This window comes from Ambystoma mexicanum, chromosome 1p (assembly GCF_040938575.1).
Source record: "Ambystoma mexicanum isolate Mex_15411 chromosome 1p, UKY_AmexF1_1, whole genome shotgun sequence".
NCBI classification, from domain to species: Eukaryota; Metazoa; Chordata; class Amphibia; order Caudata; family Ambystomatidae; genus Ambystoma; species Ambystoma mexicanum.
This window is the reverse complement of record NC_090921.1, coordinates 64,946,705-64,960,140: the sequence shown is the minus strand read 5'-3', so window position 1 is coordinate 64,960,140 and position 13,436 is coordinate 64,946,705. Positions and strand designations below refer to the sequence as shown.

At 45.1% G+C, this 13,436-nt stretch overlaps 1 protein-coding gene across 1 annotated transcript in view; it reads left to right on the top strand.

Annotated features, from left to right (window-relative positions):
- Nucleotides 1–13,170, top strand: part of LOC138566147 (uncharacterized) — a 66,053-nt gene extending 52,883 nt beyond the window's left edge. Inside the window, exon 2 of the mRNA XM_069643164.1 lies at nt 10,936–13,170. Coding sequence (XP_069499265.1) covers nt 10,991–12,436 — 1,446 coding nt within the window. The 5' untranslated portion in view covers nt 10,936–10,990 and the 3' untranslated portion in view covers nt 12,437–13,170. The remainder of the gene's footprint in view (nt 1–10,935) is intronic.
- The last annotated feature ends 266 nt before the right edge of the window (nt 13,171–13,436 follow it).

Sequence of the window (13,436 nt, the reverse complement as noted above, 5' to 3'; positions counted from 1 at the left end):
CTGGTGTGGCTGAAGTCTCCACTCTAGCTTTCTCCAACTGGATTCTTTGACATTCAGTGGCCCTATCTTTGAGTATCACTTGCTGTGCCAACTCCTCTTTCTTAAGTTCAGCTTCAGTTTCCAACTTTTTATATTCAACGGCCAATTTCATCCTTAATAATTCAAGCTCCAAGGAATCCCCTGAAAAAAAACAGTGCTGGGTTTTGGAATAGAGGCAGCAGGAGTGGTGGCATTCCCAGGAACAGATTCATTATCAACCCCAGGGGTAGGGTCCTCATTGGTTGCATCCCCCCCTTCATCAAGAGTTTCACCATCAGTCTGTCAGTCCACCAGGGTAGCTATTAGCTCATTCCTAGACTTACCGACACAGTCTAACTCGTTGGCTTCGCAAGCACTCTGGAGAGCCTTAAGCTCACCCGAGTCAATTTAACATTTGCAATAGATCACATTGCTTGTAATGTAGTTATCTAATACACAACTAAACCTCAGTTTAACAAAGTGTGGATATTTCATAAGTGGCAAGGTTACACACGGATTCTTAAAACCATAAGCATCCCACTTCTGCCACCAGTGTACAAGAACGACTGGAGGAGGTCTGTACTTCTGCTCTCTATATGGAAGAGTAGAAGCACAAAGCACCCCAGCCAAGATTCTCTATTTGTTAACGTTGGATAAGCAATCAAGGCTTAAGCTCACAGGAGGTGATGCGGCTGGTTCTTAAGTACAGTGTAGTTCCCAAGCACCCACAAAGGAATGTCCACACACTATGTTAGTGAAAGCACAGTTCTTTATATAAATAAGGTTGAAGTTATATACACAATCACAATAACACGCTTTGTACTCTGGCAATACTATAATGGCAAATATAGACAATCTCTATGTGGTGCCACAATTACTCTTCATTCCATTAAAATGCATCAACTGCAGACAGTTTCAAATGGCATACAATCAATGCAACAGGTATCAACCATAGATTTAGCAGAAAAGCGAGTTGGTTAAGCAATTGGCAGAATACTCGACCTCTACCGCAAGACAGAGTTCTGTGTGAGGATCCCCCACCTGGGCAACCTGTAAATAATAGAATAAACAAGCCCAGTTCATATATTGCTTATCAGAGTCTTATCTCCTTCTATAAATGTTCTACTACCCCAATGTACCTGGTTTCGCAGAGTTCGACGATGGGTCATCGACTGATCTTTCTTGAGTGAACTCCCTTTAAAACTTTAAAGCAGGAGCCACGGATCATCGTGATTCTGTAAAGAAAAGATGAACATTGTTGTCGAGTCAGCAGCTTCAGTCCTTGTGGTGCTCGTTGATGATCGGTCGTGGACGTCCTGCGAAGATGAGGCATGCGGTGCACCTAGACGACGATAGTTTGTTTGCTGAAAAGAGTCAATGAAGAATGTAGGCCAGCAAGGGCGTCAGGTCATCAGCATTTGGCGTTGAGGAACGGGACTCGACCACAGCTGGCTTTCGGATCTTTGTCAGTATCATTGAGGACTTCAGGTGTCGGGAAACCCACGAGAGGATTCTCCTCGGTTCACGGGCAAGCTTGACTTTCTCTGGCGGGACAAAGCGGTCAACGGTGATGAGCAAGGGAGTCCTTGATTCAAAGGGTTCTTAGGCAATGGAGCAATTTGGCTCCGGTCGTCAGCAGCACAGCGTCAAGATGTCCCCACTTCTGGGCAACGTGGCTTCAACAGGCTTCCAGCAGTTATGGCGATCCGCCGAACCCTGGTCGATAACGGTGGACGGAATGGCCCAGTGCTTCTCTTCAGTTTCCTCAGCGGTCTCCATCTCCGGTTTCGAAGGCTGACTTCCAGGGAGCCTTGGTGAAGGTTAGCTGGTGCACGATGATCCCTCGTAGCTCGGGAAGAGGTCTCCTAGCCAGGTCCTCTCTTGGATCAGTTCCTTGAAGGCACAGCAGCTTTCAGATTTCGTCAAGGGGGAGACAGCAGTCAACCTTCTTCTTCCAGCTCGGCTCTGAGAATAAGCATCAAGTTTTGACTCAGCTTCTGAACGATTTCCATCAGTGAGAGGTCCCCAGATATACTGTTCGGTCACTCATTCACTCTGCTGGGTCACACTCAGGCAACCAATCATTCAGAAGGGCATTCAGCGGGCAGGCATCCAATCAGGCTCACAGTGCATTCGGGCCATTCTTCTCCATCCAGACACTCACAACACGGAATGTGGATTCGGACAAGCACTCTGCCATTCAGCACTCCACTGCATTCATACCCCTCTAAGATAAGATGTTTGTGGTAAAGATAATCGTAATTTTTCTAAATCTATCCAGAGCGTGGGGATTTTTTTAATTTTCTATTTATTGGGTATTTATAATATGCCTATACAGCAAAATGGTGTTTCAAGGCGCATCAAGATAAGAGAGGCGGAGCTACAAGAGAGAAGAAAACAAAACAAAACGTTCCTACTAGGTCTTGAGAGATTTGGATCGTGCAAGGGCAGTAACAAGAATGCAGGAGAGGGGGAGAAGTATAACTTAAATGCTCTCTGATTTTGAAGCAAGGCGAGTATAAACCCCTCTACCCTCACTAGCAGAAGAGGTACTAACCATGCTTAAACCGGATTGTTAATTCAAATGTTTACACTATTTTTCTTACAAGGGCATTTGATGGTTTCGATTCATTGTTAATCACTGTTAGCGTTAGTGATTACCACTAAAGCTTCATAGATTGTTTAGGTATGAAATCTGCTACAAACCTACAACACTCCAGATTTAAGAGAGCCAGTAACGCTTTTATAAATCATAGTAAACTCTGCCAGGCAGCACAGCTCATTTCTGAATGTGTGTATGATACGGCACCAAATGTTTTACACCTCTTTACACTGTTGTGTAGCTGGGAATCATTGTGATTGAGTTTCTGGGCAGCTCGTGGAGATCTGCCTCAGACTGTGCACTACTGATAAAACTCTGAAAAAGGTCATCCAAGAAACTTTAGTCAGTGCTCAGAAGTACACACTGTGCCGAGCATACTTCTTCTGACCCAGTCTACCACCACGTGCCTATTGCTGCAGACATAATCCAAGACAGAGTCAAAGAGAAAGCCAAAATCTCATGAGGCATCAACAGTTCAAAACCAGAGTCTCCACCACTTCCGACACCCGAGATACTCAATAAACAGACCACATGACTGCGATACTAAAGGAGATGCAGCATCTCTCCTCTCTGGTCAGAGAAAACAGTAGAGATATAAAGGATATGAAAAAGGAAGTCATCGAAATTCACAGGGATGTGTCAGCTATTAACCTGAGAATGTGGAACAGAAAAATTGAATGATTGTATTAAGCGGAACCCCTGAAAAAACACTGCAGCAAAAATCTGTGTTTGTAGAGAAAATTAGGGATCTAGACGATCGCAAACCGCAGGTGCATCATCAGGGTCCGAACTTGAGGGGAGCTGGGAGCTATTCCGCTCCTGCTTGTTGCCTAGTAGAGTGGGGTAAGCTTGAAACCAACAGCTACATTTGGCTTCCCAGGCCAACTGATGCTGAACAAATATTTCTATGTGAATTTAACTGTGCATTTTCAGACAATCGATAATAAACACATCTTTACAACAGTTAAAGTATAATGGATCATAACTAATGGACAAAGGGGCATCTTTGCTTCTTACGTAGAAGTCAGATTTGCAGAACGCTATGTACTAGCTCCTCATTCCCCAGTAGTAGCACCTGGCCACTGGTTAATGTTGGATACCCAAGAGCTGCTTTCAGCTCCTCCTTATCAAATCTTAATTCTGAAACATTGCATCAGAATTATTTCTTAGCTGCCTGAAGGGAAGTAATCAGATTCCCGAGAAGAGTTTATAAAAGGTTCTAAAATTCGACCCAAAGCAGGCTCTTTAAATCCAACAAGCAAACACACATCCCTTTAGTCGTGTAAGGCACTATGCTTCTTTAGTCAAATGAGAACCATCATTGCACGCCTGCTAAAATAATGGCAAGTACTCAAAATAGTGCAAAAAGTACAGAATTTACCCCAGTAAGCTGGAAAGATAATAGTATCAGCATTGCCAGGAACCTTATAAAAGAACACAGGCCAGAAAAGAAGGTCTTACTTTCCGCCCGATCATGAAAACTCAATATGATCTTCAGACACAATGCCAGGACCACTGCACACCAGTGCCCCTCTGGCCTCAAAGCTTATCTGCAAAGATCAGATCCCTCACTGGAAACAGGACGTGGGAGCTGAACTTACTTTTTTTTTTTTTTTTTTATTTGATTGGCTGATTAAATCAACCTTTCAAAAAGAAAAACTTTTAGATTACAATACATTTCTTAACATATAACAAATACAAAATAGAATCATCATAGTCATAAAGGAATTTAAGAACAAGAAATCGACCAAGATAAAAAGGAAAAAATAAAGAAAAAATCCACATTTAACAACAGGCCACTCATGCTACATGGTTGTATGGCAGGATTGTTTTTATAAACTGTGTAAGTGCAATGTGGATTGCAGTTCGATTACTCGTGATTAAAATGGTCCAGATTTCAGATTCAGAACGATCACAAGTTAATTGCAATAAATTACTAAAAAAGCGTTCACGCAATCCATTTAAAACAGGACAATTTACTACTAAATGTGTCAGGGTTTCTGTTTGTTTTTTATTTTGGCAAAATCGACAAAATCGGTGTTCTTTAGAGATTATACCTCGTCTAGCAAGGATTTGATTTATTAAATGCAAATTTAGACGTGTTCTCAACATTTCAACGCGGACAAAATTTGATGGGCACTTCAGCAGGTAACAAGCCATTTGCTTATACTTTTTTGGTGGAAACAGATTCAAGTCATAGTCCGCATAGGTAGAGCATAATTGATAAGTTGTGAACCAATCATGCCAATACATTTTTTTCTTTGCTTTATCAGGGTTACTTAACAGCAACTCAATTGAAACGTCAGCTTCCACCAACCATCCCAAAATGCTCTTTACCCACTCCTTGGGGAAGGCATCATGCGATGAGCGCATATAAGTTGCTAACGTTCTCAAAATATTTGGCTTTTCAAAACCAAGAAGACATTTCCGGTAAAAATTACACATTTTCCACGCCACTACCGCAGACAATGAGATTAGTCCCAACTCGTACCTTAGAAGGCACATCGGAGTGCACTTAGGTAAGGAAAAGATTGCCTTCCAGAATTTACCCTCCAGTAAATCCCAAACGTCCCTTCGCCGTGGCTGGAAGGTTTCTGCTCCATAAGAAACAATCGGGACAACTTTCTGATTATAAAATGTAACTATATGAGTAGTAGTGAATTTGCCAAATCTGTACAAAATTATTCTTGCCTGTGATGTTAACATCAAGATTTTTGCTCTTAATGTGTCAAGATAAATTTGATTTTTCACAGTACCGGAAAAAGGTAGGCCCAGATATTTATAACTGGGGACAAGTTTTAAGGGCGAGTTCTTCAAAACCCATTGATAATTGCCCAATTTTTTGTCTTTTCTCTTTTGGCATATCACTATTTGTGTTTTGCTGACATTAATTGTGAGATTATTCTTGTCAACATACGTCTCCAGTTTAATTAACAAGTTCTGAAGACCTCGCGGTGTTTGCGATAATAAAACCAGGTCGTCGGCATAAAGCAGCCATATGATTTTTTGCGTGCCTAGTTTAGGAGCGTCTGAGACTGCCTCTTCAAAGGAACTACCGATGTCTAGCAAGAAGAGATTAAATAAAGTAGATGCTAAGATGCACCCTTGCTTAAGGCCCCTTAGAGTGTCAATATTTGCCGAGAGAATACCTTCAATGGACAACCTAACTTGCATGGATGTATTGGAATGTAACATCTTAATTATTGTTAACACTGAGGATGGGCAGCCATAGTTTTCCAACTTTTGGAATAATAGTGCTCTGTCTACCGAATCAAAAGCTGACCAAAAGTCCACAAAAGCCATATATAATGGTTGATTTAGGTGGGCATATTTAAATTTGATCATGTTCAGCATTATCAAGTTTACAGAGGTTCCTAGTCCCGCCACAAACCCAGTTTGAAAAGGATCTCTTTTAAAGGAGACCGCTGACCATCTGGTTAATTCTTGCAAAATAATGCGGCTGTATAATTTACCAGGCGCATCTAATAATGCAATCGGTCTATAATTCTCCGGAAGAGAGCGGTCACCTTTTTTATGGATCGGTACAATGAGAGAATGTTTCCATGACAAAGGGATTTCCTGAGTGATATTAATGTTAACAAATATCTGATATAAGATCGATGTCCACAAGACTGGATGTTGCTTGAAAGTTTTGTTCGACAAACCATCAGGTCCAGGAGCTCTAGAAGGGCTAATTTTATTGATAAAATGAAGTATGTCGGCTTTGGAAATATTAATATGAAACGATTTTTGAGGCAATGTGTTGTCTAATTTCACGGTGTTAGACGGAAGCGCATACATTTTGGAAAAATAGCTAAGCCAGGCTGAACTTACTATTCTCTTCTCAATTAGCTCCACACATTCCCTGTCCCACATTGTACAGATATTAATTAGCAGTAGAACACTTCCCTGGGGTCTTGAAAACTCTGACATTTGTCTCCAGCCTTCCTGAACATCTGGTATGCCACAATCACTTGGTCCACATGCTAGCTGTTCCAAAACGTTGTTTTACATTTTGACTCTACCTGTGTGACACTTTGCTAATCTTGTGAGGCAACACACGCCAATGTTTTTACTCACCTAGACGGTTCGATAGCGAGAATATTGGGCTCGACTAGAATGCGTAGGTGCACATTCATATCACAAGCTCACACAGATTTACCTCCACTGAACCATCTGAATTAGACAAAAACCAGACTAATGCGTTGCCCCATAGCTATCCTTCCACCCCTTCCATACAAGCAACAGCTGCAGAGGTCTGGGTCAAACACCCAAGAAATGTAACAAAGCCGTAGCAGTTAGGCCTCTTTGAAAAGTGTTTCCCACCAAATGTCACACCACCACTCCCATGGATAGCAAGGGATACCTCATGTGACAGGAGAAGAGGATATGCATCCAATAACAGGCCAGCCCTACATTGGCACACATTCCCATGTACAGCCGTCAAGCACATGACAACAAAAGCCAGGCAAGGCACACATACCCAACACTTGAAACATGAGGCCACTAATCCATCATATTGCCTTTCACATGAAGATGGCCACCATGGGGTGGTATGTCACTTTGACCCCATTTTACAGCGCGTATACGGCATGAGAGCACACCCTACAACCTTCCAACAAGGGCAATGATGCACTGTTTTCTGTCTCCCAACATGCACACAAGACACCCAGGTCCCTATGGTGGGCACCAGTGGGTCCCGCACACCTGGACCACCACGTGCAAGGAAGAGAACAAGCGATGACACACCGGCAGAGGATATTCCCCTGAAGGAGTCCTCCAGGACACCCTAGTCCAAGGGCCCTGAAGCAGCTCTGGCACCTCTGGGGACACATGCACACCTTCCACAGTTGTGACAGTGAAACAGGAAACTACAGTGGACACCAGCACCACACCCTCTGTCACAGCAGCACCTGAGACTGGCACCCCTGGCTCCTCCTCACCAGCTGCCCTTGTGAGAGAGATGTCCCAGGGATCATCCCTCCTGTACGAACACTCACCCATAACACTTCTCGCTTCCCCTTGTCTTCTCACTGAATCACAGCCAGATGGTAATGAGGTGCCTGGTGAGAAGGCATCTGGCAGCCAGGGAACGCACCTCCATCCCTCACCAAGGCCAGTGCCACAACACACCATGTATGACATCTGGGAGAGGCTGACACAGACAGAGTGGCAGCAGAATATGATGGAGGGCATTGCTGAGGGGCAACAGTCTGACGCACAGGCAATGCATGATTGGGTGATCCATGCCTCCATAAGGGATGTCCAAGCCCTGGATCGACTGTGTCATTGTGCTGCTGTGGTAACTGCAAGTACCAACATCATGATCTGAAGGGTATGGGAGATATGTGCACAAATGTTGGTGTACTACGGAATTCCAACGGTTGTAGTCTGACAATAGTCCTTCGTTTAGTGGACTGCTGAACATTTGGGATTTAAACATAGAAAGATTATGCCACTGTCATGCAGTCTATCTGTACTTTATTAAGAGATTACCAGAACACCCCCTGAGCACCACTGGAATATATTAGTCAGAACTCATGTTTAACAGAGAAATCCAAACCCGACTGCCACAAGTGTATATTGATCACGATAAAAAGCAAGCATCCCAGCGACCACGACAAGCTGACGAGAGAAATAAGTCAAAGATGAAGGCATATGCTGATGACAGGAGAAGTGCCAAAGTGTCGGAGCTCCAGTTTGGGGACAGCGTAATGGTGGGTCAAACGCAGCCACAAAAGTCCCAGTCCATTAACAGACATAGATGTCAGACTATCAATGATCTCAGCTGAACGTCAGGGTCATGCCATCACCAGGAATTCTTCCTTTTTCAGGAGGCTAACAAATTATGTGGTCATAGTGGATGAAGAGTCGAACTACTCAAGTTCGCAAGAATGTGGTTCTGACTACACGGACGGGGATGTGGGCACTGGAGACAGTAGTTGCAGTTAAGTGGACAAGTCTGTTGCCAGCAGAAGGTCGTCTCAACGAAATACCGTCAAGGTGGAATGAAGAGATGATGTAATCTCTGTATGTCCCCCACTTTCGGGGGATTATGAACAGGATTTGGCCTTGGTGAATAGGATATACCTCATCATCCAGGCATGGATGGCCCATCACGGACTATGCCTGAATGATGACAAAACGGAACTCATCATACTGGGGAACACACAAAACACTAAAAAATTGGACGATAATTATTCATCATTCGTCAATGACGGCAACACCATTAAGGTAGCAAAAGAAGTAAAAACACTAGGTTTATACCTCGACTCTTGCCTCTCAGAGCAGGTGAGCGCAATGGCCTCCAGCACCGCATACACTTGCAAGCTGATTAGAGCAGCAAAACCCTACCTATCCACCACCAGCTGCCTTACCCTATCTAGAGCCCCGGTATTATCCAAATTGGACGATTGCAATGCACTATACATAGGGTCCAATAAAAATATGCTACAAAAAATCCAAACCTTGCTAAATAACACCCTTAGAGCCGCCTTAGGAATCCCACGAAGAGAGCACATCTCAGATATCAGAAGACAATCGAACTGACTTTCCACAGCGGACTAAATTAAACTCAAAACATTATCGTTAACATTCAAAAGCATTAACAATCTAGCCCCCAAATACCTAACAGAAAGATTCACTAGAAGAACATCCAACAGACCTATTAGAGAAGCATACACCAATCAGCTAATTGTTCCCTCATTTAAATTGAGCACCGCTGGAGGCAATAGCTTCCCAGTTAAAGCAGACCAACTGTGGAACTCCCTCCCCTCCTCCCTAAGGTCTAACCAATCCTATCCACACTTCAGACTCAACTGTATCAAATGGCTTAAAGAAAACGACCTATAACTATCTGACTCCTAGATCATGTACACCCCTCACCACCCAGATCCTTGACTGTCAATGTATACTGCGTATACACCCATGTTGTACAAATACCTGCATATAGAAATCTGTATATTATCTCTTAGAGTTATCTGCAGAAGCAATTACCTCTTGCTGCCAATGTATATTGTATTTTACCTGAAATGTGTAACTGTAACTTGTAAGCTTAAAGTATTCCTGCACACGCGCCCGGTTACCCTCGGGTCTGACGCGCGCTACGAATAAATTAAAAAAAAATGTGTTCACTAATGCACGGGGGTGGGGAGGAATTGTAGCATCCTCTCCTGTTTCTATGTTTATTGCCATGAACGGGATACACCTGACAGTAAGGGGAGGAGTGCAGTGTGAGAGGTCATGTTATACAGAAAAACCCTATCACAATCTATGGCATTGTGTCCTGATTTAGTCTGGGTGTCTCTCCATTACCATAGCTCTCAACCTTTCATGGCCCTTGGGCGGATGAAAACAAACGATTTTGCATTTGCCGGTTGAGTGCCCATTGATTCCTATGGGAGTGTAAGGGGCTTGGCGGGTGAGAGAGCTGCCCAAATGGCGGGTGACACCCGCCAAATGCGTATGAGTTGAGAGGTATGCCATTACTCTGTCTGTGTGAACATGGCAGAACACCACAAATAGCAGACATCCCAACATTCTGAAGCCCCTGAGAGGGAGATTTCAGCACCGAAATTGGGAGAATGCGTTTTCCCCATAGGAATGCATTGGGGATATTGTTATTTTAGGTGGAAGACAGTAGCAAATAGTATTGTTTTTAATGAAAAAATCGGGAGTCTCCCGCCTAAATCGGGAGGGTTGGCATGTATGCAAATAGCACTTATAATTTCTATCACGTTTACCTGCAGAAGACTATCTTTTAAATTAAAACAGACAATAGTCAATGTCTAATACTGCAAAATAAATGTGTTATTTGCAAAATCAACAATATTTGTGACAGTCCTGAGTTAAGCAATGTAAAGAATTGTTCAGTAAGAAAAACACATACAGATCTGAAAACACTTTAAATATGCCAACTGAAATTTGAAATAAAATCTAATTTGTGCTAGCCGCCCCCATTTGTGTTTCAAAATGTTGTTGGTTGCATAGCAGAGTGAGGGATTCCAAGGCTGCATTGTTCGCCCAACATGGCGGCCAGTGCTGACCCCGATGCTGGTGGAATGTGTGCCCGCCGTCTAGTTCTATCTTAGAACTCGGGGGCGTAAGACGTTATGGAAGTGACGTGCATGCACGCACGCAACACGTTAGCAATGTCCTTTCTTCTAATGCGAATATTGTGTTGGTGGGGAAGCGGGTGTTTTGTTCGCAGGCCTTGTTCCGTTCAAGCCCCGGAACTCTGATTTCACAGCCGGCGCCCGTGCGTTCCTGCTCTCGGCTGAGTGGCCAGCGGGCTGCTCACGAGGCATTCAGCAAAGGCCTAACATTCGGGGCCTCCAGCAAAGGTCCTGCTGCCCATAGGAGACACTCCACATGAACCGGCCAGTCCAGTGGGCCTCCGCCAGTGGCAGGCCAGTGCAGTGGGCCTCCGCCAGTGGCAGGCCAGTGCAGTGGGCCTCCGCCAGTGGCAGGCCAGTGCAGTGGACCTCCGCCAGGAGCCGATCACCCCTGCGGGAATCCAGCAGTATCGTGCAAGGCCAGGGAGCATCCATAAGGAGCTGGGTAGCCAGCAGCAGAGGGAAGTATCCCGTGACGTCATTCAGCAGGCCCGTGACGTCATTCAGCAGGAACAAGACACTAAATGGGGCTGGCAGCAGAGGGCAGCATAGCAGCAAGAGGCTGTCTCCACATGGTGTTTCCAGCAGGAGCCGGCCTGCTGACAGAGGGGGGTCTCCCCAGACGTCATCCAGCAGGTACAAGACCCACGGGCAGCCCTCTAAAAGGAGTCCGTCTCCCCAGGGTGCCATCAGCAGGAGCCCATCTCCCCAGGGTGCTGTCAGCAGGAGCATGACCCCCTGGGGGGCCTCCAGAAGGATCCTGTCTCCCCAGCAAGCCCCCAGCAGGAACCGGCCCATTGACAGTGGGAAGTGCCCCCTGACGTCATCCAGCAGGAAAAAGCCACATAATGGGGCTGGCAGCAGAGGGCGGCCACCCAAAAGGAGCCCGTCTCCCCAGGGTGCCGTCAGCAGGAGCCCGTCTCCCCAGGGCGCTGTCAGCAGGAGCCCGTCTCCCCAGGGGGCCTCCAGCAGGAGCCCGTCTCCCCAGGGGTTCTCCAGCAGGAGCGGCAACCGAATAGCTCCTTCTGTGACTATCGACCAAAATAGTGAGGATGAAGATGGAGTCTCTGCAACGTCTCCTGGGGCCGATGCAGACCACACAGCACTTTCTTCGCATGAACCTCCTGATGGGTTGTATGGAGTGAAGGTTTCTAATTTCCACTTTCGGTTAAAAAGTAAACGCGTGAAGTCGTGTCTCACTGAACACTTCACGCCTTATGGAAATGTGGTCTGTGTTACTATGCATGGCTCTGACATGGATCGTTATGGCCTGGTTTTCTACAAACTAAAGCATGAACGAGAGAAAGCCCTGAAAGCAGATACAAATGGCCCCCTTGAAATGAAGCTTTGTATTACACCTTGGAGTGGCCCGTCACCGTGTATTTTTGGTATTGTGGTTACAGATATTAAGGACACTTTAGACGTTCCTGACAGAATCCGATCTGAGTTTAGTATATTTGGGGATATTGACTCCGTTATGTTTCGCGGTTTAGTTTTTGAACGATTTGTTGTGGTTTTCTACAAAGATCGAAAGGGACAGGAGAAGGCTCTTACTACACAGAACCCTTTCAAAACCTCATTTGGGGAAGTTACCTTGCATGCATGGAATAGACCACCGCCATCCCAAAAGGAAATGTCCAACAACGACATCCTCATGGCGGTAGGTTATTCTTCTGATGTAGCCATGTTGGCGCCCCAATAAAAAAGATGGTGCGCATCAACCAGCTAGTGAATGGAATGAGCTACCAGGAACTATCCCATCCAGTGTGTGGCATGGGCCATCATTACCCTTCTAACCCAGGCGCATATCGTCCTGGCATCAACCAGCTAGTGGGTGGAATGGGCCACGAGTAGCTTTCCCACTCCCTGTGTGGAATGAGCAGTCATTAGCCACCCAACCCATGTGTATATCATCCTGGTATTGAGGCGAAATACGTAAATAGTACTTCACTGTATTCCTCATTAGTCAGATTCCACTCCCCATAAAGTGGAGGCTACAGAAGTCGGTCTTCTTTGTCCACAACAGCACATGTGAAAATGAGAGCGAGCAGGTCCTGGTTGCCCTTTTCCTACGTGCCCAAGAACCTCGTACTAGGACCAGGAACAGTATGAGCCAGTCTCCCTATAACAGACAAGGAAGGGAAGACAAGGAGGACAAGACAAACTATCTTACTAGGCCTTGTGTCATTCAGCTTGTACTTGAAGTGCAAAGGGGGGTGGGGTTGTAGCGAGTGCCAGGCAGAGGGACAGGGTAAGCAGGGCAGCAAGGCTCTGAGTAAGTGCAGCACAGGGCAATGTGTTAGTACTTTTGGATGTCTATGGCAAGTTTCTTTTCTTTGTTGCCTTACGGGCTAGAAGTGTGCCAGGATTTCATGGATTCTCTAGTTTTGTAGGACAAAATACTGCTTGGCTATTAAACCTTTATTTACAAAACTGGTCTTGTTTACCTGGAGCTTTTTTAAGTCTCTGTATTGCGTACTATGAAGATCACTACGTACCTTTTCCTCTGTGTTCTATTATGGCATAAAGGTGACATTTAGGAAACTAGCATTATTGCTATGAAGTAAAGACTGATGGCATTCCAGTGCGATATCGGTGTGTTGCCTGCCTTCCCACCCATTCCTTTTATATAGCCATACACGCCCCACAAGTATGCTCGACTGCCCGTGTGTGGTTGTGGTCAAAGTTCTAGAGCATCCTGA